Source organism: Drosophila miranda, chromosome 2 (genome assembly GCF_003369915.1).
Source record: "Drosophila miranda strain MSH22 chromosome 2, D.miranda_PacBio2.1, whole genome shotgun sequence".
NCBI classification, from domain to species: Eukaryota; Metazoa; Arthropoda; class Insecta; order Diptera; family Drosophilidae; genus Drosophila; species Drosophila miranda.
In genome coordinates this window covers 28542330-28563917 of record NC_046675.1, presented here as the reverse complement: position 1 = coordinate 28563917, position 21588 = coordinate 28542330, and the positions used below count along the sequence as shown (strand labels likewise).

General features: G+C 49.2%; 6 protein-coding genes across 12 annotated transcripts; 3 read left to right on the top strand and 3 right to left on the bottom strand.

Annotated features, from left to right (window-relative positions):
* The first annotated feature begins 100 nt into the window (after positions 1 to 100).
* LOC108156167 (protein takeout) lies at positions 101 to 1611 on the top strand. The gene is made up of 3 exons (XM_017287497.2): positions 101 to 641; positions 716 to 956; positions 1015 to 1611. The coding sequence occupies exons 1-3, from the start codon at positions 512 to 514 to the stop codon at positions 1451 to 1453; spliced, it is 810 nt and encodes a 269-aa protein (XP_017142986.1). The 5' UTR covers positions 101 to 511; the 3' UTR covers positions 1454 to 1611.
* On the bottom strand, positions 1497 to 2682 carry LOC108156168 (protein takeout). The gene is made up of 4 exons (XM_017287498.2): positions 2491 to 2682; positions 2102 to 2421; positions 1983 to 2037; positions 1497 to 1924 (listed from the first exon to the last, which is right to left on the bottom strand). Exons 1-4 carry the CDS (start codon positions 2600 to 2602, stop codon positions 1614 to 1616), a joined length of 798 nt encoding a protein of 265 aa, XP_017142987.1. The 5' UTR covers positions 2603 to 2682; the 3' UTR covers positions 1497 to 1613.
* Positions 2683 to 3232: 550 nt separating this feature from the next.
* Positions 3233 to 6097, bottom strand: LOC108156166 (inhibitor of nuclear factor kappa-B kinase subunit beta). The gene is made up of 5 exons (XM_017287495.2): positions 5910 to 6097; positions 4168 to 5645; positions 3944 to 4110; positions 3486 to 3884; positions 3233 to 3422 (listed from the first exon to the last, which is right to left on the bottom strand). The coding sequence occupies exons 1-5, from the start codon at positions 6007 to 6009 to the stop codon at positions 3389 to 3391; spliced, it is 2178 nt and encodes a 725-aa protein (XP_017142984.1). The 5' UTR covers positions 6010 to 6097; the 3' UTR covers positions 3233 to 3388.
* A 260-nt stretch (positions 6098 to 6357) lies between these two features.
* On the top strand, positions 6358 to 7295 carry LOC108156169 (methyltransferase-like protein 23). The gene is made up of 2 exons (XM_017287499.2): positions 6358 to 6607; positions 6674 to 7295. Exons 1-2 carry the CDS (start codon positions 6479 to 6481, stop codon positions 7286 to 7288), a joined length of 744 nt encoding a protein of 247 aa, XP_017142988.1. The 5' UTR covers positions 6358 to 6478; the 3' UTR covers positions 7289 to 7295.
* Positions 7296 to 8149: 854 nt separating this feature from the next.
* Positions 8150 to 19269, top strand: LOC108155513 (protein mini spindles). 7 transcript variants are annotated; one of them, XM_033389521.1, is made up of 17 exons: positions 8933 to 9212; positions 10305 to 11064; positions 11131 to 11201; positions 11512 to 11831; positions 11897 to 14427; positions 14494 to 14731; positions 14806 to 15335; positions 15844 to 15921; positions 16098 to 16311; positions 16381 to 16511; positions 16577 to 16766; positions 16833 to 17086; positions 17148 to 17478; positions 17547 to 17720; positions 17779 to 17926; positions 18032 to 18309; positions 18376 to 18470. In XM_033389521.1, the coding sequence occupies exons 2-17, from the start codon at positions 10376 to 10378 to the stop codon at positions 18454 to 18456; spliced, it is 6258 nt and encodes a 2085-aa protein (XP_033245412.1). In that variant the 5' UTR covers positions 8933 to 9212; positions 10305 to 10375; the 3' UTR covers positions 18457 to 18470. The 7 variants fall into 7 exon arrangements, with proteins under 7 accessions (XP_033245409.1, XP_033245412.1, XP_033245410.1 ...); XM_033389518.1 differs by lacking the exon at positions 8933 to 9212 and adding an exon at positions 8150 to 8447 and having other exon boundaries at positions 16098 to 16511; XM_033389519.1 differs by having other exon boundaries at positions 8934 to 9212; positions 16098 to 16511; positions 18376 to 19269.
* Positions 18778 to 21529, bottom strand: LOC117187253. The gene is made up of 3 exons (XM_033389529.1): positions 21383 to 21529; positions 20217 to 21323; positions 18778 to 20161 (listed from the first exon to the last, which is right to left on the bottom strand). The coding sequence occupies exons 1-3, from the start codon at positions 21444 to 21446 to the stop codon at positions 19275 to 19277; spliced, it is 2058 nt and encodes a 685-aa protein (XP_033245420.1). The 5' UTR covers positions 21447 to 21529; the 3' UTR covers positions 18778 to 19274.
* Positions 21530 to 21588: the final 59 nt, after the last annotated feature.

The following is a 21588-nucleotide window of genomic DNA, read 5'->3' as shown; positions in this document are numbered from 1 at the left end:
ATATTATTATAACAAATAACCGATACGGCCAGAGGGAACTGGATAAAGCACTACAATTGGTAGAAAAAGACTCTCCAAAAATGGAAAATATTTGGGTAGATTTTTGGTACATATTTTGTAAAATGTTTTGTTTTAAATGTTAAGCAAAATTCCTCTCCCTAATGATTGTAGCGCATGTCAACCTCTACTCTTTTTATTTTACGACATTATTTTTCCCCCTTGGGCGATGAATCGCTGGTCATCTGGAAAGTGGACAGCGGACACCGGCAGATACCAAATTGCGGAATTCATACCACGAGTGTACGAAAAAACTGGCCATAAACAAAACACAAAAAAAAAACCAACACCAACTATTGTCAATGGTTTGGTTTTCGTCCAACATTTCTCCGCGATGGTCCCAGCACTTGGTCTCCAGCCAGCAACGGAAACGGTTGGGTGTGCGGATCGCAGATCATAGTTTGAATATCTTTCGCACTTCCATCCAAGGATTTACTTTGTTGATTGCTTAAACATGTTGGCTTTAACAAACTGGAAGTTGGCAATCAGTTTGTGCATTATCGCTGCGGTTTATGTGAGGCCAGGCTCCTGCGGCGCCTATACGCGAGAGATTGTGAACGATAAGCCACCGCTGCAGGAGAGACGTGAGTACCCACCATCCCGATAGGGAAGTGATTCAAAGATCCTCTCTCTACAACAATCTTCATATTTGTTTCAGCCGCCTGGCTTAAGACCTGCAAGCGTTCCAATCCCAATGAGGACAAGTGCTTCCGTCAGCTATTCGAAGGATGCTTCCCAGCGCTGGCCGCTGGCATACCAGAGATCGGTGTTAAAAGCTTCGAGCCGCTAAACATCGATCAAGTGTCCGTGTCGAAGGGCAGTGGGAATCTAGTGCTGTCCGGCGGATTCCAGAACCTGGTTATACGCGGCCCCTCCAATGCGACAGTGCGAAGAGCCAGGTAAGGGGAATTAGTGGCTCAGAAAGGAGATCTTAATGAAGGATCCTTTCCCGTTTAGTTTGGATCTGGAGCGACGTCTGCTGAGCTTTGAACTGGTGCTGCCGCGTCTGCGGATACGGGCCAAGTACAATCTGAAGGGAAACATTCTGCTTCTCCCGCTGATTGGCAATGGGGATGTGGCAATGGCCTTGAAGAACGTGCACACCACAGTCTACACGAGGATCTCGCTTAGGAATGAGACCCGGACGGGAGATGAGATCATCCACATTGACGAGATGAAGGTCAGCTTCGAGGTGGGGGCCATGCGAATCCATCTAAAGAATCTGTTCAACGGGAATGACATCCTGGCGGCCTCGATCAACACGTTCTTGAATCAGAACGGCAACGAGGTGATAGCCGAACTGCGGCCAGATCTGGAGCTGGGGCTGGCCGACATCTTCCATGGCCTGTGGAACAATGTCTTCTCGAAGATGCCCACCAAGCTGTGGCTGGTCTAGCAGTGGCGTGGCATCCACATTCTGTCTGTCGTGCACCTATGTATATTATTATGATAATTTATTTCGCATTTAACTGTGTGTTTTATCTCTAGGTTAACTTTTGCACTACGATTAAATCATTAGCTAGGATATACTATATCTAGATGTCTACGATCTAAGATCAGTTGTTCTTCTTGGGCATCAGCTCGTCGTAGCTGTATTCCGCGAACATCTTATCGACAGAGGCGCGCAGGATATCCACCAGCGCCTTGGTCATCAGCGGTCGCACCTCCTCGGCCAGGGATTTCCAGTTCTCGTTGAGAAAATCGTTCATCCGCTTGCCCAGAGCCTCGTCCCCATTGAAGAGATTGTCTAGCTGCATGTGCACATTCGAGAGACTATACTCAACCTTCACGTCGATGATCTTCAAGTGGGTGGCCCCATTCTTCTGGTACTCCTGTCCGAACAGCTCCGTCTGCATGGTGATGTTCGCTGGAAAGTGGAATCAATCGTGAATATCCAACACCGAGAACAGAGTCTTCGTACTTACTCAAATTCACCTTGCAGTGGCCATCACCCAGCAGCGGCATCATCATGATTTTGCCCTTGAATTGAGGATTAACGAATCAGATATCAACTTAGTTATGGATTCATTCCCTCTCTACCGACCTTAATGCTGTACTCCGCCTCCATGAGCAGCTCTGGGAATGTCATGGAGACGATAAACTTCAGTTTGCTGGGCTCGATCCGCAGGTCGTTCAGCGTGTGCTTGGAGACGCCCGAGATCTTGACGTTCTTGTACACAGAGTGCAGATAAATGGCCCCCGAATCCTGGTCCATCTTCACCTCGGGCACCACCAGTGGCTCCATTTGCGGGATATACATTTCCGGTATGCCGTCCATCAGTCGGGGCTTTATTGACTTGAAAGACTTCCTCGCGCATTCATTCAGCGTTGGCGAATCTCGATAGCAAACCGTAAGGAAGGATGCTTTATGAAGAGAAGTGAAGGTGTGATTCTTTGTCCCAAAAACAGATTCGTGTTTGCATTTTCACTCACGCAGGCGACTCTTCCCCTGCGGCTTGGCCTCTGTTCGTTCCGCCTGCAGTGTCACTGCCAACAGGAGCAGCCCCAGCACCAGCCACGTCTTCGCCATCCATTTGTGATCCATTTTGTGGCGTGTTTTCCTTGTTCTACACCTCCAGTTTGGCCTCTTTCTTCACTGGTGGTTGGTTGGCGAGTGTTGGCTTTAATGGCTGTTCGCATGGCTTTTATAGCCGAATCTGTCTGGGGACTGGCTGACGCATTAGCTTCTGCAGCAGTTTTCTCGTGACATTGCAATCCTCAGCAGTTTTAACAATTCTCAAAGCCAAGCTGATTCCCCCTTCCCACCTGGCTTGCACCTTCGCTTGTGATATATACCTACTATATATATATTGTGTTGTGCTATATGAAAAGTAATTGTGCAGGCAGCTTGGCTGTCATTAAGTTCTGAGAAGGAACACTCAAGAACACTCATTTTGCACCCAATTTTCCCGATTTATATAGCCAGACTTTAATGTGCGTAATAGCAGAACAGCTGCTAGTAGGCAGTAGCCAAACGAAGGCTTCGGGTTACGAACAAAAACCAAATGATTTTTCACTTTCAGTTCGACACTACATTTATTTCCATTGGGAGTACAACGAGCATCACTTAATATCAAAAAAAGAATGAATTAACATTTGTCATGTTTCGTTTTTGGTGCAATATACAAACAAAGAATTAATAAAAAAAAATAAACATATATTTAAAAACTATAAATGCGATGCCATTCAAAGTTTCATATTAAATACGAAAATAAAATAACTATACAAATCTATCAAATTTTTGCTAAAAACTAGTCTGTGGTGTGGCATCGTGCGATGCTTTTGATTAAATATCTTCTGGCGGTAATTGCTGAATCCTGAGCGGGAGAAACTAGAGCGAATCGATTTCCATGTCAGTTCTCAGCCTGAAAGAAATAGAAAGAGAACTCTAACAAGAGAAAGTGTCAAAGGAAAGTGATTGCACTCACATCTGATTGAGACGGGTTGCCTCGTCGATAACATTGTTCGTTGTTAGAGAATTAAAATCCGAGCTGTCGCCCATTGAGTTGGCCATTGTCAGTCGGCCCATGGAGTCGCTCAGCAGCAGCATTGGAGATGGGCCGGAGATGCCGATAGATGCCGATGCAGCCGTGGACAACATCTTTAAATGCAATTGAAAGATCTGCTCTTTGATTTCGCTGAATTTCATCATGGCTTTCGTCATAGCCTCCTTGGTCTTGATGAATAGCAAATTCAGCTTATCAATATGCTTGGAGTTGGCCTTTACCCGTTCCTCCTCCTGGCCACTAGTCGTGATAAACAGCTCGACAGCTTTGCGGAAGTTTGCGAGGGATATTCCACCCAAAGAATCACGTTCAAAGGCAGCCCTAAGGAGAGATCTTTAATGATCAGTAATCATGTTTTGACTGTGTGAAATCGCACTTACAAACCAAACACACCGCTTTCTACATATCGATTTAAAAGCTGACTGGTGGTATTCAGAATTTCGCGGGTACCGCGCAAAACAGATTCGAAACGATCCTTGATTTGTCTGGCACTGGCGTTCGTCTCCTGGTAAGTCTCTACAAGCAGCTTCCAGTCGTTGTCATTTACCTAAAATCGAAATCATTATTCAATTACTCTAGAGGATTCTTCTATATATCTCGACACCTGAATGGAAAACTTTTTCTCTTCGACAGCCGCTGTGCGCAGTTTCTGGAGCATATTATATGCATCCGAAGTGATGAGTATTGCATCGTTAATGGCCGCAATGAACTGGTTGGTGACAATCACATCCTCCAGCAGCAGGGCCAGTTCTCGGATGCCCGTGAGGAACATTTCCAAGTCCTTCTGTTGCTGCATGAGCATGTAGTGCATGTCCAGCGCAAGGCGCTTCAGCAGCCAGGGCTTGTCCGTTTGGAAGCTGCTCACGTTGCAGATCAAAATCAGCTTTGATACCCTCGGTTTGCAGACGTCATAGACACATTTGTCCGCGGCCTGGAAGACGAACAACATCACAGGGGGTGGGGGTATTTTGGTCGATTTGCGCGTCTCTCTGCTGGTGTCGCTCCACTTCTCGACATAGAGATCCAGGGGCTTGGTGGTTGGCTTGATCGTCTCGTGCGGATGATTGGTGGGCAGGACATAGTATACATCGTCTTTGGCTATGTTTGTGTCATGACAAATCAAAGCTTTCAAGTCCTGCATTGTCATATCCTTCGTGACGACGTATTCCAGACGCTTAAAGCAGTTCACAGCGAAAATGGTGAGCACGCGTATCTGAAGGATACTGTCGAGTGTGGAGAAGACGAGCGGAACGAAACCCGAATGTACTTCATCAGATGCCAATTGGCCGCGTCGCTTGTAGTCAGAGTCGAGGGCCAGGCGGAGCCACAGGGTGAACTTTTTGGCCCATGGCTCTGTCAGATGGTGCTCATTTGGCAATTCTGTTTGGAACAGAAAGCGATTAGCATCCTGCGGATCCTCTGTAATGGCAATGCAGTCTGGCGTCTTCTTTAGCAGATTTACTAGTACGTTCCTGGGCGTCTGGTGGGGTATGAACGGCAGCTCCCCGGTCGCCAGCTCATAGGCAATGATACCGAGCGACCAATAGTCCACCGCAGTGTTGTACATGCCCGTATCCACCACCTCGGGAGCAAAGTAGTGCCGTGTGCCCACCATACTCTGCAGTATCGTCTGGTCGGGGGCACCGCGTGCTAAACCGAAATCCGTGAGCTTGTATGTCTTCGATCCATCCTTCTGACGGTGTATTACAATGTTTTCGGGCTTGAGGTCGCGATGGCACACCTTGCACTCGGAATGCAGAAACTGCAGGGCTTGCGCCAAGTCCCTCAGTATCTGCCGCACCTCGAACTCCGCCAGTCCGTTAGCATTTTCGGGCCTCTGCAGAAGCTTGCGCACATCTCCTCCGTTGCAGTACTCCAGGATGATCACGGGCAATTGGCAGATGTGATTGTTATTCAGATAGGCCACGAAGGAGGCATCCTCATTCTTTAAGCAAACGCCAGCAACGATGTTTGTGAGTTTCTGTATCGATCGCGTCCACTCCAACTCCTTCATCCATCGCTCTTTCAACTTGACTTGCTGATCGGCCCCCAGCGAACTCACGTCCTTGATATGTTTTGTGGCTGCAGAAAATAAACAAATGAATAGTTTTTATCTCCGAGACGCAGAAAAAGATTCGAAATGACTCAGTCTCAGCCGCGCACGTAGCAGTCACTAAGAAGTTGGGTGTTTGCCAAACGGACCTTTGATAACACAGCGAGGCGAGCGGTATCAGCTTGCATCATTGAAATTCCAAGAATCAGACTGCTTTCACTCACACATGCGCAAAAAACATATCCATTTATGGAAAGTGTAGTGCGCAACTGTTGGGTATCTGAAAATCTTACCTATTTGTTGGCCCGTTTTACTATTCAGCCAGTGCAGAACCTCGCCAAAGCCGCCCTGGCCCAGTTTTCCTTTCAGTTGCCAGTTGTCCCACGACCTCATTTTAATTTAATTGCTTTTCACTACAGCTCCAGCTGAAATTCGTCCCATTTCCCGCACGGGCGCCAATACAAATAGCCGCAAACGATTCGTTAGAGATGAGCGAATTCAGGGATACAACTGTGACAAGTAACAGGTTATTTTTCAAAATTACTCAATCACAAATACGTGAATTCTATCATTTTAATAAATTACAGACCTCCTGTTTATCACTTGAAAGTTAAATTTTAAGGTTCTACCAATCTGGATTTCTCCCAAAATCTCCTCATTATCCATTTGATTGTTACTGAAATTGTAATTTTGAGTCACAGTTTGTGCCACGGTAATCCTTGAACCAGAGTCATCGATATGTCTATCGCTTGTAATATACCATCTCGAATCAAACAGGTTGTAAACAAAAACTGAAAAATTGCAGTTAACAATACAAAAAAAGAAGAATACCCGTCACCCCCATCCGCATGCTTGTGTTAAAATGCGTTTCCACATGAAGAGCGGCAGCGATGACGACATTGTGGCAGCCACAGCTACTGCCGAGCATATACGGAAATTCGTTTTCACCAGCAGCCACGCCGCCGAGCGTCTGGAGATCAAAATCCCCGAGGTGCGTATAATTAAACTCCAGCTCTGAAGGCCATGCCCATTGAGTGCTCTGCTCGTGCTATTGCAGCTGCTCCAAGGCGCTTACTCCTTCTACACATGGCCCTGTGCGCCGGTCTTGGCACATTTCCTGTGGGAACGGCGACAGACACTGGCCGGAAAGAGGATTCTGGAGCTGGGCAGCGGCACTGCTCTGCCGGGCATACTGGCCGCCAAGTGCAACGCCCAGGTGGTGCTCACCGACAACTGCATTCTGCCCAAATCTCTGGCGCATATCCGCAAATCCTGTCTGGCCAATCAACTGCAGCCCGGCGTGGACATCGATGTGGTGGGCCTCAGCTGGGGCCTGCTGTTGAATTCTGTATTCCGTTTGCCACCGCTGGACCTCATCATAGCAGCCGATTGCTTCTACGATCCCAGCGTCTTTGAGGACATTATCGTGTCGGTTGCGTTTCTGCTGGAGCGGAACTGCGGGGCCAAGTTCATATTCACCTACCAGGAGCGAAGCGCCGACTGGTCCATAGAGGCCCTGCTAAAAAAGTGGAAGCTGCAGGCGCTACCCATCAACATGGACGACATTGGTAAGGAGTCAGGCGTGGATGTGCTGGAGTTTATGGGCGGACACACCATTCATCTGCTCGAGATTACGCAGGCTGAGAACAGTGCTACAATAAATACAATATAATGATTAATCAATTTGGTGTTCAAAGCATTTTCTTGTATCGATTCTCGCGCCCTGGCGTTATGTGTATCGCACAAAAGTATCGTTATGTTTTTGCAGAAAACAATAGGAACGATTTTTCTCATACGTTTTTTTTTGTTTGACCTTTTTCGCTAAAACCTTTTTTTACGCAAAATCCAATAAAAGCAAGTATTTAGAATAGGCCAGTCAAGTAGAAAATAGATTCATTAATCGGATAAAACTATGTGGGCATGGCTAAATGTTCTATATAGTTAGTCTGATTCGACGGAAGAAAGAATAACCAGGAATTAGTCGTAATAACCGGTTGACAACAATGATTCCCGGCAACATTAATTCTCATACCCTGGGGAAAAGGATATTATAGGACTGTGAAATAGTTGTCATCCCAGTCTCCGTAGGTATCAGGATCGAGATAAATATATACAAGATACTAATAATGTACTTGAATATGTCTAAAGAATATCAATTACAGAAAAATTCTTTATAAATTACGTTTAATCTTCATATAAAATTAACGAAATAGGGTATACAAAGGTCTATGCGCGCATCATGTCGTAAAATACCAGCAACATTGCGACTGTTTTTTTTTTTCATTTTTTTGTCTATGCTTCGTTTTAGCCAAAATACAATAAAAGCAAGGACTAAAAACTAGCCAGTTAAGTAGAAAATTGATTCATTAATCGGATAAAGTTATGTGGGCATGAATAAATGTTCTATATAGTTAGTAATAATCCACGGAATATCAAAAACGGGGAATATGCAATATATAACTTTAGCTCGTCAGTATATTTATGGTATATTTTTAAAATGAGATGGTATATTTTATATTTCGGCGCGGTCACACTGCGAGCGACGGGTCGCTGCTTTTAATATTGTATTATTTGTTTAAAACTTTAAATTTCAAGTGAATTGTTTGTGGCGAAGCGTGGCAGCAAGTGTGCAAGACCTTCGTTTGGATTTTAATTATTATTTATTATAGCTGCTGCCACAAAAGCGCCTGGTTGGCTTGTGCGTCGTGAATGTTTAGAGAGTGTGCTCTGCAAGTGTGTTTGTGCTTTGCCTGTGAAAAATCGAAGTTATTGCATTGCGCAGCATTTTGCCCTCCCCTCAGCGCTATTTGGCAAGGAATTCCACGCTGATGGTGAGTCCCAAGGAATGCACTTGAGTGCATCGGTATGTTTTAGGCTTTGTTGTATTCCGGTCCGGCAGCTGCTGATGCTGCAGCCTGCTGCTTCTGTTGCAGCTACATCTGTAGGCGTCGCTTGCGGTTGCCGCTTTGGTGGCGTGAATTACGTCTTACGACACTCTGCTGCGCTTTTACAGCTATCAAATTGCATTTACTGAAAATTAATATCTGTCCAATGAGCTAGTGGAAGGAACAAACGGTAAACGACGGCATTTTGTTGACGCACAGCCCTGAAAGGCAAACATTTGTTGTTACAATTGATCCGTTAATTCGAATGCGGCTGCGCGTCAGTGAGTGTTGGTGTATCTGTGTGTGTGTTTGCTTGCGTGAAAAAGGGAGAGTGAGAGAGACGCGCTTTGCAAAACATCGATGCATTGCTCAACATCGGTACCATCAAAAACACCGGAAAACATCGGTAAACATCGGAAAAAAAAACATCGATGCTCGATGCATGTATTATTTGTTTAAAACTTTAAATTTCAAGTGAATTGTTTGTGGCGAAGCGTGGCAGCAAGTGTGCAAGACCTTCGTTTGGATTTTAATTATTATTTATTATAGCTGCTGCCACAAAAGCGCCTGGTTGGCTTGTGCGTCGTGAATGTTTAGAGAGTGTGCTCTGCAAGTGTGTTTGTGCTTTGCCTGTGAAAAATCGAAGTTATTGCATTGCGCAGCATTTTGCCCTCCCCTCAGCCCTATTTGCCAAGGAATTCCACGCTGATGGTGAGTCCCAAGGAATGCACTTGAGTGCATCGGTATGTTTTAGGCTTTGTTGTATTCCGGTCCGGCAGCTGCTGATGCTGCAGCCTGCTGCTTCTGTTGCAGCTACATCTGTAGGCGTCGCTTGCGGTTGCCGCTTTGGTGGCGTGAATTACGTCTTACGACACTCTGCTGCGCTTTTACAGCTATCAAATTGCATTTACTGAAAATTAATATCTGTCCAATGAGCTAGTGGAAGGAACAAACGGTAAACGACGGCATTTTGTTGACGCACAGCCCTGAGAGGCAAACATTTGTTGTTACAATTGATCCGTTAATTCGAGTGCGGCTGCGCGTCAGTGAGTGTTGGTGTGTCTGTGTGTGTGTTTGTTTTCGTGAGAAAGGGAGAGTGAGAGAGACGCGCTTTGGCGAGGTCATAGCCGACTTGTGGAATGCTCTACTCTACTGAAACGTCATAGATAAGGTAAGGAAGTCCCGTTCTAGAGGAGGCCATTCTCGAGGACTCTGCCTTACCTTATATCCAATATACTTTGACGTTGACGCAAACAGGAGCTTGCGTGTGGAAGGGATGATATACATATGCCTGATTTATGTCCTGTTGGTGCACTGGAAACCCTACCTACGCTGCTTCATTGTCTGTTTTTTGGTCGATGAACTCATGCCTCAGCCATCGCTAACCGTCCTGGTGCCTCGTCATCGTCTGGAGACAAGCCCAAGAAGCGGCGGCGGCGGCGGCATGAACTTTGCCCAAAAACTAATTTGCACGCCCAATTCTATTTCTGAGGCAAAAAAAAGGCAGCTTCTAAATATGGACCGGCCTGATGTCCGACCCATTTAAATGTTGTCGCTTCTCCGCCGTCGCCACAGTCGCAGCCGCTGCCGCAGCCGGAGGTGCAGTCGCTCAGGCGTAACGGATGCTCCGGATGATACATTCCATTCCTTTGGCCGGCCCCAAGTTTTCATCCACAATTAAGCTCAATTTTAAAACATTAGCTTTGATTGCTCCTGACACCCGACAAGTTCTGCTTCATTGGGATTTGGAGTTGATTTTAGAACGCTGTGTTACATTTCGTTATTCTCTGCTTTAATCGATAGATTGCTCATTGAGACACAAGGTTTCCAAATAAATCACTGAGAAGAAAACCCAGGCAGACCGACCCCACATCATGGCCGAGGATACGGAATACAAGAAGCTGCCGGTGGAAGAGCGATGCGTGCACAAGCTGTGGAAGGCCCGCGTCGATGGCTACGAGGAGGCGGCCAAGCTCTTCCGCGAACTGGACGACGAAAAGTCACCGGAATGGTCCAAGTTTGCGGGACTCATCAAGAAAATGGTTGTGGACTCGAATGCTTTGGCCCAGGAGAAGGGTCTCGAGGCGGCGCTTATATTTGTGGAGAACAGCGGCCTCGCCGGTCGCACCGTCGGCGATGTGATGTCGGGCATTGTCCAGAAATGCATTGCCGCACCGAAGACCAAGACCAAGGAGCTCTCGGTTCTGGTCACGCTCATGTACGTGGAGATTGAGAAGCAGGAGGCTGTCGTCGAAGAGCTGGTCAAGGGCATGGACCACAAGAACCCCAAGATTGTGTCGGCCTGCGTGGCAGCCGTCACATTGGCTCTGCGAGAGTTTGGCAGCAAAGTTGTGGGCGTCAAGCCGCTGATCAAAAAGCTCGCTCCCCTCATGTCCGAACGCGACAAGGCGGTGCGCGACGAAGGCAAGCAGCTGGCGGTGGAGATCTATCGCTGGATCGGGGCCGCCATGAAGGCACAGATCGCCACCTTGCCGCAGGTGACACTCAAAGAGCTGGAAGATGAATTTGAGAAGCTCAAGGGGGAACGGGCAGAGCCCTCCAGGTTAGAGAATTATGGAAACCCCTTACCATTGAATATTCGTATAATTTTTGTGTGTCTTTATTTCAGATATCTTAAGTCACAGCAGGAGAAGCAGGCAAAGATTGCAGAGACTGCGGCCAGCGACGATGTGTACAATGGTAATGATGCCATTTAGAATATGCTGCTACGTTTTGTCCGTTTTGTTTCCATTTGTTCTCTGTATTTCTCTGGCTCTGGTCGTTTTCCAAGAAAAATACTTTAAAAAATGTTTAATGTTTAATTTTCACCGAATTTTTGACTACCTTTTGTTCGTTTTTTATGTCTAACACTTTTGAATTCTTTGTTTTCATTTAAACAAAAATGACACCCAAAAACGTTGGTATGTGTATAATTACTGCGCTGCATATTCTGCAGGGGAATAAAGTAGGCAATCCCCCTTCTAATCCCCTATCGATATCCCCCTTACAGAAGAGGATGGAGATGCTGGGACTGAAGAAATGGACCCCATGGATCTGCTTGATCCTGTGGACATACTATCCAAGATGCCCAAGGACTTTTACGAGAAACTCGAGGAGAAGAAGTGGACTCTCAGGAAGGAGGCTCTAGAGGCTTTGGAGAAACTGCTCACAGATCATCCGAAGCTGGAGAGCGGCGAGTATGGGACTCTGGTGAACGCCCTGAGGAAAGTGATTACCAAGGATTCCAATGTGGTACTGGTGGCCCTGGCTGGCAAGTGCGTGGCCATGTTGGCCAAAGGATTGGTCAAACGCTTCTCCAACTATGCATCGGTGAGTGTTGCGAGTTTCGAGGGTTATCAACCATTCTAATCGGGGGAAACCCTCTTCATTCGCAGGGCTGTGTGCCGTCGCTGCTGGAAAAGTTCAAAGAGAAAAAACCCAATGTGGTGGCTGCTCTGCGTGAGGCCATGGATGCCATTTACATGTCCACATCGCTGGAGGCCCAGCAGGAGGCCATTGTGGAGTCCCTGGCCAACAAGAATCCGACCGTCAAGTCTGAGACGGCTCTCTTCCTGGCCCGCGCCCTGTGCCGCACCCAGCCCACGGCCCTGAACAAGAAGCTGCTCAAGCTGATAGCCACCAATCTTGTAAAGACCCTTAATGAACCGGATCCCACGGTGCGCGACAGCAGCGCCGAGGCCCTGGGCACCCTCATGAAGCTGGTGGGCGAAAAGACGCTGGAGCCACTGCTGGCCGATGTGGATCCCCTCAAGATGAGCAAAATCAAGGAGTGCTACGAAAAGGCAGAGATCAAGGTGAAGATTGTCGGCCCCAAAAAAGAGACGCGTCCAGCCTCTGCCCCGCAAACGAAGGCTGGGGGAGCAGCCAGACCCACGGCAGGCAGTGCGGCACCAAAGGCAGTGGCACGACCCGCCACTTCGGGGGCACGCAAGTTAGTCAAGAAGAATCCTGCAGCCGCAGCTCCGGCTGCTGCCGCTGCCTCCAAGGCAGCAAATGCCAAGGCGCTGGCCACCGAGCGTGATATGCCCGCGGAGGAGGTGCAGGACAAGGCGGAGGAGATGCTGCCAGCCGAAATACTCAGTGGATTGGTGGACTCCAATTGGAAGACGCGCCTGGCTGCCGTGGAGCAGCTGCAGGGCGAGATCCCCAGCTACGATGCCAAGCAGCCGGGCATCTCCCAGATGCTGGTGCGCACCGTCAGCGGTCGGAAGCCCGGCCTGAAGGAGATGAACTTCCAAGTGCTCAAACTGAAGCTGGACATTATACGCAGCGTCGCGGAGACCTATCCCCTGACCACCATCACCGTGGATCATGTGATCAACGAGATCACGGAGAAGCTGGCCGATGCCAAGAACGGACCAGTCGCCGGCGATGTCCTGTCCGCCTTTGCGGAGGCCACCAAGCTGGAGTACGTTGTGGGCAAGGTCCTGGGCTTCGCCTTCGAGCAAAAGTCCCCGAAAGTGCAGTCGGAGGCATTCAATTGGGTGGCCAAGGCCATTACGGAGTTCGGCTTCCAGATGCAGCCGAAGCTGCTGATCGAGGAGGTGCGCAAGGGCGTGCAGAGCACCAATCCCACGGTGCGTGGTGCCGCCATCCTCCTGGTGGGCACCATGTCCATGTACACTGGCCAGTCCCTCATGATGTTCTTCGACGGCGAGAAGCCCGCCTTAAAGGTACAAATTCAGACGGAGTTCGACAAGAATGTGGGCGAGAAGCCGCCGCGTCCAGTGCGTGGAGCACAGCGTGGGAGCGGTGGCGGTGCCGGCACTCCAGATGGCGGCGACGACGACGACGACGCTGGCGGTCAGGATGAGGATATGGCCTGCAACATGGCGGATCTGCTGCCACGCGTCGACATTGCACCGCAGATCACGGAGGCGCTGCTCAAGGAAATGTCCGACAAAGACTGGAAGATTCGTAACGAGGGACTGACGAAGCTGCAGACCATCATCTCGGAGGCGCGGCTCATCAAGCCATCTATCGGAGACCTGGGCCCCGCCTTGGCCCACCGTCTCGTGGACTCGAATGCGAAGATTGCCCAGACGACGCTCTCCATCTGCGAGCAGCTGGCCACCGCCATGGGCTCGGGGTGCCGCAACCACGTGCGCACCCTCTTCCCGGGCTTCCTGCATGCCCTGGGCCATGGCAAGGATTTCGTGCGGGCCGCCGCCCTCAGCTGCATCAATACGTTCGGCGAGAAGGGCGGCTACAAGGAGTTCTTCGAGAGCGAAATGATTGCCGATGCCCTCAAGGGCCCTTCAACAGCTCTCAAGGTGGAGCTGTGGGCGTGGTTGGCGGATAAACTGCCGGGAATACCGCCCAAAACGATTTCCAAGGAGGATCTGAACTCCATGGTACCGCAGCTGTATGCCCACATCTGCGATCGAACGGCGGATGTGCGAAAGAACGCCAACGAGGCGGTCCTTGGGGTAATGATTCACCTGGGATTCGAGGCCATGAACCGGGCCCTCGACAAACAGAAGCCCGCCTCGAAGGCGGCCATACTGGCGTCCCTCGAAAAGGCGCGTCCCAATCTGCCCGTCAAGCCGCTGCCCAAAGGCAAACAGCAGGCGCCAATACTCGAGGATTCCGTCAAGAAGACAGTCCGTGGAAGAGGTACCATTGGAGGGGCTGCAGCCCAGAAGGCGCCCAATGCCAGGGCCACTGTCGCAGGCGAGAAGGCGGCGGTCACATCGCGAAAGAAGGATGAAGATGTAGACACGTCGCCCCTGCTGGCTGTCAATACGGCCAAGAACCAGCGACTCCTCGACGAGCAGAAGATGCGTGTCCTCAAGTGGACCTTCACCACGCCCCGCGAGGAGTTCAGCGAACTGTTGCGCGAACAGATGACGGCAGCGAGCGTAAACAAGGCTCTAATGGCCAATATGTTCCACGATGACTTTCGGTAGGAGATTCTTCTGGTCTCCCATTTGGGGATTTGTCTCTAATTTGTACCCTTTCCGATCCCCAGCTATCACTTGAAAGTCATCGAACAGTTGAGCGATGATTTGCCCAGCAATGGCAAGGCCTTGATCTGCAATCTGGATTTGATACTCAAGTGGCTGACGCTGCGCTTCTACGATACGAACCCTTCTGTCCTGCTCAAGGGTCTCGACTATCTGATGCAGGTCTTCCAGATGCTCGTCGAAGTGGAATATATCCTCGGGGAGAACGAGGTCGCAAGCTTTGTGCCTCATTTGCTGCTCAAGGTAAGCCATTGCTTGATTCCTCTAGAATATCCCTACAATATCCCTTCTCTCTCTCTCGCTCTCTGTGTGTGTAGATTGGTGATCCCAAGGACACTGTACGGAATGGCGTGCGTCGCGTCCTGCGTCACGTACTGTTGGTCTATCCCTATTCCAAGATCTTCCCTTACGTTATGGATGGCCTCAAGTCAAAGAATGCCCGCCAGCGCACCGAGTGCCTAGACGAACTCACCTTCCTGGTCGAATCGTACGGGGTGGGAATCTGTTCGAATGCCTCCATCAAGGACATCTCTCGCCAGATCTCCGACCGCGACAACTCTGTGCGCAATGCGGCCCTCAACTGCATGGTGCAGGTGTTTTTCCTCACAGGCGAGAAGCTCTACAAGCAGCTTAACCATCTTAACGAAAAGGATCTCTCAATGCTGGATGAGCGCATCAAGCGGGCCAAAAAGACATACAAACCGCCATCGACTGCACCCCCAGAAATGCCAAGCGGTGGGGGCAAAGTGGCAGCCCCGCCTCGCCTCCAGCAGCAGGAGAGCATCGAGATCGAGGACGCTGTGGTGGGCAATGGCTACGGGGATGAGTTGCCGCCGACAAGTGACGGGTAAGACCCAAAACTAGGAATCATTGTTATATTCGGATAGAGTTTTCTTGAATGTCGTCTCGCACGCTCTCTGTGGATGGGAAACTACTGGCAAAAGGAGGAGGGGTCTCCAGAGCTAATTGACTGAAGTATATTTATGTACATTAAAGCAAAAAAAATCAGAGAATTTTGTATCTTTGCTGGAGCCCCATGTTGAGCCATGTGCCGTCCAACCAGTAGTTTCCATCAGTGTTTGAAAACTTACATTAATTTTCGTTGTTCTCAAAATATTAGAAGTCCCTGCAGTAGTCAGAGAAACTTTAGTTAGAATTCTGTACTCGCTGTAGCGAGAACAAGGTTGAAGCAGCGAGAAGAACTTTAAAACATTTCCTGCTCCGACTGTTACTTTTCAAACACTGGTTTCTCCATCCTCTGGGGCGGCATCCTCGCAGTAGTTTGGATCCTTATTTGATTTTTCGTTGATTATTTCTTCGTTAACCATTCATTCATTCATTTTCCATTGGATCAGCAAGCAGCGAGAGAGCAACCAAATGGAGGGAAATAGCATGAATGTGGCGGCCTATTTAAATCCTCTGACTCGACAGGCGTAAAGTGGCTTTTCTTTTATACTTTCTTTTAAATGTCTAGTGATTTGTTTTGCTTTGCTCTGTTTGTCATTGTTTGAGTTTTGTTTGCTTTTGTTTTATCGTCGCTTCTGTGTGTTTTGTGTGTGGGTGTGTCCTGCCAGAGCTCGGCTTACATTTGGTTTCGAATCCTTTGCAGCACCTTCGACCAGGCACCGTCCTCACAGCTGCTCCAGTTGCAGCAGCAACTGCAACATTTGCAGCAGCAGTCCCAACAACAAAGGCCCAGTGGACCCTTTGGCTTGGACCCGCAGGTGATAGCTGAGATCGAGAAGGATTGGGTGCGCGTGGATGATATGAAATTCAAGGAGCTGCCGTCCGTGGACATATCGCTGCTGTACGAGCCCATCAAGGTAATACCCACTAACGGAGGCGTCTATTATCCACAGGATAAGTTCGACCGCCTCATCTCACGCCAGCAGTACATGCCCCAGACCATCACAACGTCCCCCTCAGCCAATGCCAGCATGGCCAGCGGCATCTCGCCCTATCGCAGATCCTTGCGCAACCAGCAACAGCAGCACCAGAACCACATGGAGAACCATATTCCCAAGTAAATAGAAGCATAGATCTAAGTTTTAGGAACCTTTTTTATTGGTTTGTTCCTTTGTTTCGCAGCCTGGCTGATGTCCTGCCCAAGCATGATCCACAGCTGGTGAAGGTGATCAAGGCTGTCAGCAGCATGGACACCATGAAGGCTCGGGCGGCCATTAACGAGCTGGCGGCCATCATTGAGTCGCCCGAGAAGCAGGCCGTCCTGCGCGACTATGAGGACATATTCATACATAACGTGCTGGAACAGCTGAAGGTGAGCATTGCCAGGAGCTCCCTATTGCCGGTCCTTTATTTATATTTGCGTTATTTTTGTGTGCAGCATCTTTCACAGCAGCCAACGGCGCAGTCTTTGGTGATGTACCAGCCGCTGTTGTCCATTTTGTATACGTTTTTCCATGCCAACATTCTGGGCAAAACACTGGGCGTGACCTACATCAAGCATCTCATGTCTGCGCTGCTCCATTTGATGGCCGATCCCAAGTTGGCCAACGGCGAGGACGGCCAGTACAACAAGGTGATCAATGGCATCTGTTTGAAAGTGCTGGAAAAGGTTAATTTCACGAATTTAAATTGGTAAGACTACCCTTCCCTTGCTTATATGTACCCCGATTAATGGCGCTGCTGTGCTCTTTAGTGCCCTCATCCGTTTGCTGCGTGAAACCTGCCCGGTGGCTGGACTCCCCAAATTCACGGATCTGCTGATGAAATGCATTTGGCGGAACGTCAAGATGCTGCCAGAGCGCAGCAATGAGCTAAACTACGATGACGTGATATTGGAGGCGCACGAATTCATGCTGGCACTGCCCAGCACCTGGTGGCAGAACCGGCCATCGGACACGCCGCTGCGCACAGTCAAGACGATTGTCCACAACATGGCCAAGGTGAAGGGCAATGCCATACTGCAGCATCTCAATCAGATACCCACACACTCGGAGTTGCACACGTATTTGATACGCATCCTGAAGGTGAGAAAAGGTCCCTCAATCGCTATTCGTTAGATGCGTTTAATGGGGATGAATATTTTTTTCTGTAGAATTTCCAAAAGGATGGCTCTTCGGTAGGGACGGGTGCCTCACCACAAAGAGCCAAGGAGATTGCTTCGAAGCGTATCTCGCATCAGACCCATGACACAGTATCGCAAATCTTTAAGCTTATCTCCGATAGAGACACCAAGCAGCAAGGACTGCAGAAGCTATACGATTTTAAGGTAAATTCTAGGAGATCTTTATTGATGTTTTTCACTCATTGAAACATCCTTTCTTTAGCAACAAAATCCAGATATAGATCTGAGCTCCTTCCTGCAGGGCTCCAGCGCCACTTTTCACAAGTACATTGAGGAGGGTCTGGCAGAAATCGAGCGCAGTCAGAATGGAATGCCCGGCTCCGCTGGACAGGCGCCGGACAATCGCTTGGGTAAGCGTGCAGGCCATAAAACACAAACGATTCTCTCCATCCCATACTAACCAAAACATATAACAAAATGTGGCCATGTATCTTGTATTTCGACACTCCCAACAGCTGCTACACGTTCTTATCTCACAGATGCCAATCATCAGAATCTGAATCATAATCAGAATGCTGCCGGCGAGCGTGATGCCGACTTCTGGATGGACCGACTGCAGTATTTGATGGGCGGTGGTGTAGGTGTCGGTGTCAGTGTCAGTGGAAAAATGATGTCCACGCGCCATACCGCAGACGATGGCTCGCGCGTGATGATGGACAATAAGGTGGCCGATGAGAATCTCTGCTTAAACTCGGGCTTGGGCTCCCAGAAGGCTTCGCTCATTCGACGAGAGGTGACATGGGGCAGAGATGTTCAGTATTATGGAGTTATATTCAATCAATATGAAAATCCCTTTCAGAAACCCGATGTCTCGCCAAATCGCTTGCAGCATATCCAGGCAAAGCTGGCACAGATCAAGAAGGAGAGCCACGCCCAATAGGAGTATTATACAACACTCCACACACAGATACACATATATGGAGATCTATAGCTATAGAAAAAACATGAACAGAGAGAGATTGAGAGAAGAAAAAAGATGACGTCGTGATGGCCGTCTTCAATTAAATGAATCATTTATTATTTAACATTAGTTTAAATATGCGCTTATGCACACACCGCACCCGATATACATATATATTCACATACACATGCTACAGATATAGAACAGCAGAAGGGCAGCAGATGTAGATTCAAAGGCAGGTTAACAAGTAAAAATTAACAATAATTAATAAACGCGTACTACAACTACTACTTACTATTTCCTACACTAATCCATGGATCCTCCTGCTACATCATAAAGCCACATACTATATATATATATTGTACTTGTACTAGCGCTTTCGATTGGAATTAGATTGATTTGTTGGTGAGCTGCAACGCGAAGCAAAATAGCAACAGCAGCAGCATGTTTAAAGATTTTAAAACCTTGTTTTGTTGCCTCCTTAGGATCGATTCTTGTTATCGTCTGGTTACGTTTTCTGATTCCATAATCCATCTGTTTCCGACCTAAGTTATACTCTTAAATCAGAATTTTTAGCCTGTAGCAGCTACCATTTAACCAAAATTTTAGTTTAAGCTTCATTCAGCTGAATCCCCCAGTCACACACAGTCACCCACCCCCGATCCGCCCATCACCCCCGATCATCACACACTCGTCAGGCAGGCAGCATAGCACGCGCGTGCGTATTTTTGTAACACAAAATCCTCTATCCTATCCATGAATTATATGCGAAAATAAATGTTATATTTATAATTCAACTAATCCATGGCCACTGGCACCACCTCTGTTATTTCGGAGAGCAGCTCCCCCTCCACATCCTCATCCTCGCCCCTGTTGGGCTTTGCATAGCGCGAGGAGATGGTAGCCCCGCGTATGGCGGCCTTAAAGCCCACCCGTGCTTTCATTTTGGCCAGCTTTGCCTTCCAGTTCTCGTCGCGGGACGGCAGCTCGTTGAGGTACTCGATCATCTCTTGCTTTTTGGGATCCACAATCGCCAGCACCGACATGCACCCATCCACGGTGCCCAGGACAATGGCTCGCCCGTCCTTGCTACTCTTGATGGCCGTCAGCTCGGCCTGCAGTCGGTAGTTGGCTATCATCTCGGTGTCGCCAGTGCGGAAGACGCGTATGGTCTTCCGCCCGCTGTGATAGTACGCCACATACTCGTCGTTCTCCGTGAAGATGCAAATCACCGAAAAGACGCCCTCGGCCACCTTTGGAATGAATGTCTTCACAGTGGTGCCCTTGCGCAGCTCCAGCATCTCCAAGCCGCCTCGCGTCGGGGCATACAAACCGCACTTGCCATCCCGCGTGATGCTGCCGCCCCACTTGGCTATGGAGCGGATGTGCTTCTTGGTCTTGATGTCCATGACGCTGCCCTTCTCACTGCTGATGACCGCCACCTGATTGGCCTTATGGGGCATTGGCACCAAAGCGAATACCTCCTTAATGGAGCACCCCTTGAGCATGATCTTCGAGACGAAGGCCCCGTTGGTGGCGCTGTACACGCCTAGGCAATCCTTGTTCAACTTGTCCACGGTGACCACAACGATGTACGCATTATCCGCCGTCATCACCGACTTGCGGAAGGGCATACCCGTGATCATACGAATGGGGAATTCAAAGCGGAACAGGATGGTGCCCTCTGCAGAAGAATTGGTTCAATGGTGAGCTCATTAAATATATTTTCTAATCCTTACCTGGCACTGATCTCAATGTTGTTATAGCCGTCAATCGATTGGCCTCATCCGCCGCCGCCAGGATATCCCGCTGATTAATGTTGGGCACCGAAACCGTCAGCACCTTGTAGCCATAGTCCAAGAGGGTGATCTGCTGTATACCAGGCTGATCGTCGCGAAAGACCACCTGTTCGGAGACGCGATTCCAGACCAGAAACTTACCCGTCTCCGAGGATATGATGTAGCGGCCGTCTGGTGTGATCTCTGCATGTGTGACAATGGCGCCCAGGGCACTGTCGGAGAGTTTGGCCAGCAGACGGCCCGAGCGTGTCTCCCAAACGACGACACAGCTGCGGGTGACTGTCACGGCCATGTCCACCTCGGACAGACTGATGTCATCGATCTGGAGCTCGTGGCGATCGATGACGTGCACCTTCTCGAAGATATTGTTGATGTTCCAGACCTTGACCGACCGATCTATGGAGGAGGTCACGAGGTTGTTCCAGTTACCGATCGTCAGCGGCTCCAGCTGTATGATACGCCCAAAGTGGGCGTCTAGGACCTTCGCCAACTGTCCCGATGGCAGGCACCACACATACAGATTCTTGCGAACTCCGGCGACGGCATAATCCAGCCGGGAGCTTACCATAATGGAGTTTGACTGCATGATGCGGGTGGTGATGTTCCGCACGCCATGCGGGAGCGGCAGGTACAGCGCGCCCTCGGTCAGACGGGACTCTGTCTCGTCCTTTAGTTTGCTGCCAAAGTCCCAGATCACAAAGCCCTTGCCGGCGGTGCCCAGGAGCATTCGATCGTGCTGGTCCAGGCGCAGTTGAAGCAGCATCTCCTTGTCGTCATTCTCGAAGCGCGGCAGGCTCTCCACCAGATTCCAGCTGATGGCACCGCTCTCCTCATCCTCCACAAAGTCAAACACGGAAACCTCAAAGTTATCTTCATTGGCACAGCCATAGGCCCGCGAGCGATGCTTGTTCATGGCCAAGGCACTGTAGAATCTCTCCGAATTGGAGTAGTTCCCTCCGCGACAGGAGTCCAGCCTCAGGCGCATGTCATTGATGGAACCCGACCAGAAGACCACATTGTAGTCCGTGGGACTGAAAAACTCCATGGCTGAGAAAAAGATAGGTAAGTAGTTGAGTGAAGGAATATCTAGGGGTCCATGCACTCACTTAAGATCTCCCAATCCTCGTTCTCGCCAGGCACATCGAAGGTGTCCACCAGATTGCCACGCATATCAAACTGAGCCCAACGCAGCTTGCAAGTGATAAAGAGACTACACCCCACAGGATTAGATTAGAGGACACATATGCTAAAGGGAATCGGGATGCAGGAAAACTTAATGTTTAATTTTCACCGAATTTTTGACTACCTTTTG

Coding starts and splice junctions, on each gene's coding strand:
- LOC108156167 (XM_017287497.2), top strand. CDS start 512: ATGTTGGCTTTAACAAACTGGAAGTTGGCAATCAGTTTGTGCATTATC. Junction 642..715: donor GCCACCGCTGCAGGAGAGAC/GTGAGTACCCAC, acceptor TATTTGTTTCAG/CCGCCTGGCTTAAGACCTGC. Junction 957..1,014: donor GCGACAGTGCGAAGAGCCAG/GTAAGGGGAATT, acceptor TTTCCCGTTTAG/TTTGGATCTGGAGCGACGTC.
- LOC108156168 (XM_017287498.2), bottom strand. CDS start 2,602: ATGGATCACAAATGGATGGCGAAGACGTGGCTGGTGCTGGGGCTGCTC. Junction 2,038..2,101: donor AGGCGGAGTACAGCATTAAG/GTCGGTAGAGAG, acceptor CCTCAATTCAAG/GGCAAAATCATGATGATGCC. Junction 1,925..1,982: donor CCACTGCAAGGTGAATTTGA/GTAAGTACGAAG, acceptor TCCACTTTCCAG/CGAACATCACCATGCAGACG.
- LOC108156166 (XM_017287495.2), bottom strand. CDS start 6,009: ATGAGGTCGTGGGACAACTGGCAACTGAAAGGAAAACTGGGCCAGGGC. Junction 5,646..5,909: donor TAAAACGGGCCAACAAATAG/GTAAGATTTTCA, acceptor TATTTTCTGCAG/CCACAAAACATATCAAGGAC. Junction 3,885..3,943: donor GAAAGCGGTGTGTTTGGTTT/GTAAGTGCGATT, acceptor ATCTCTCCTTAG/GGCTGCCTTTGAACGTGATT.
- LOC108156169 (XM_017287499.2), top strand. CDS start 6,479: ATGCGTTTCCACATGAAGAGCGGCAGCGATGACGACATTGTGGCAGCC. Junction 6,608..6,673: donor TGGAGATCAAAATCCCCGAG/GTGCGTATAATT, acceptor GTGCTATTGCAG/CTGCTCCAAGGCGCTTACTC.
- LOC108155513 (XM_033389519.1), top strand. CDS start 10,376: ATGGCCGAGGATACGGAATACAAGAAGCTGCCGGTGGAAGAGCGATGC. Junction 11,832..11,896: donor GCTTCTCCAACTATGCATCG/GTGAGTGTTGCG, acceptor CTTCATTCGCAG/GGCTGTGTGCCGTCGCTGCT. Junction 17,927..18,031: donor GGCGCCGGACAATCGCTTGG/GTAAGCGTGCAG, acceptor CACTCCCAACAG/CTGCTACACGTTCTTATCTC.
- LOC117187253 (XM_033389529.1), bottom strand. CDS start 21,446: ATGCGTGGCAATCTGGTGGACACCTTCGATGTGCCTGGCGAGAACGAG. Junction 21,324..21,382: donor CGAGGATTGGGAGATCTTAA/GTGAGTGCATGG, acceptor TCTTTTTCTCAG/CCATGGAGTTTTTCAGTCCC. Junction 20,162..20,216: donor AACATTGAGATCAGTGCCAG/GTAAGGATTAGA, acceptor ATTCTTCTGCAG/AGGGCACCATCCTGTTCCGC.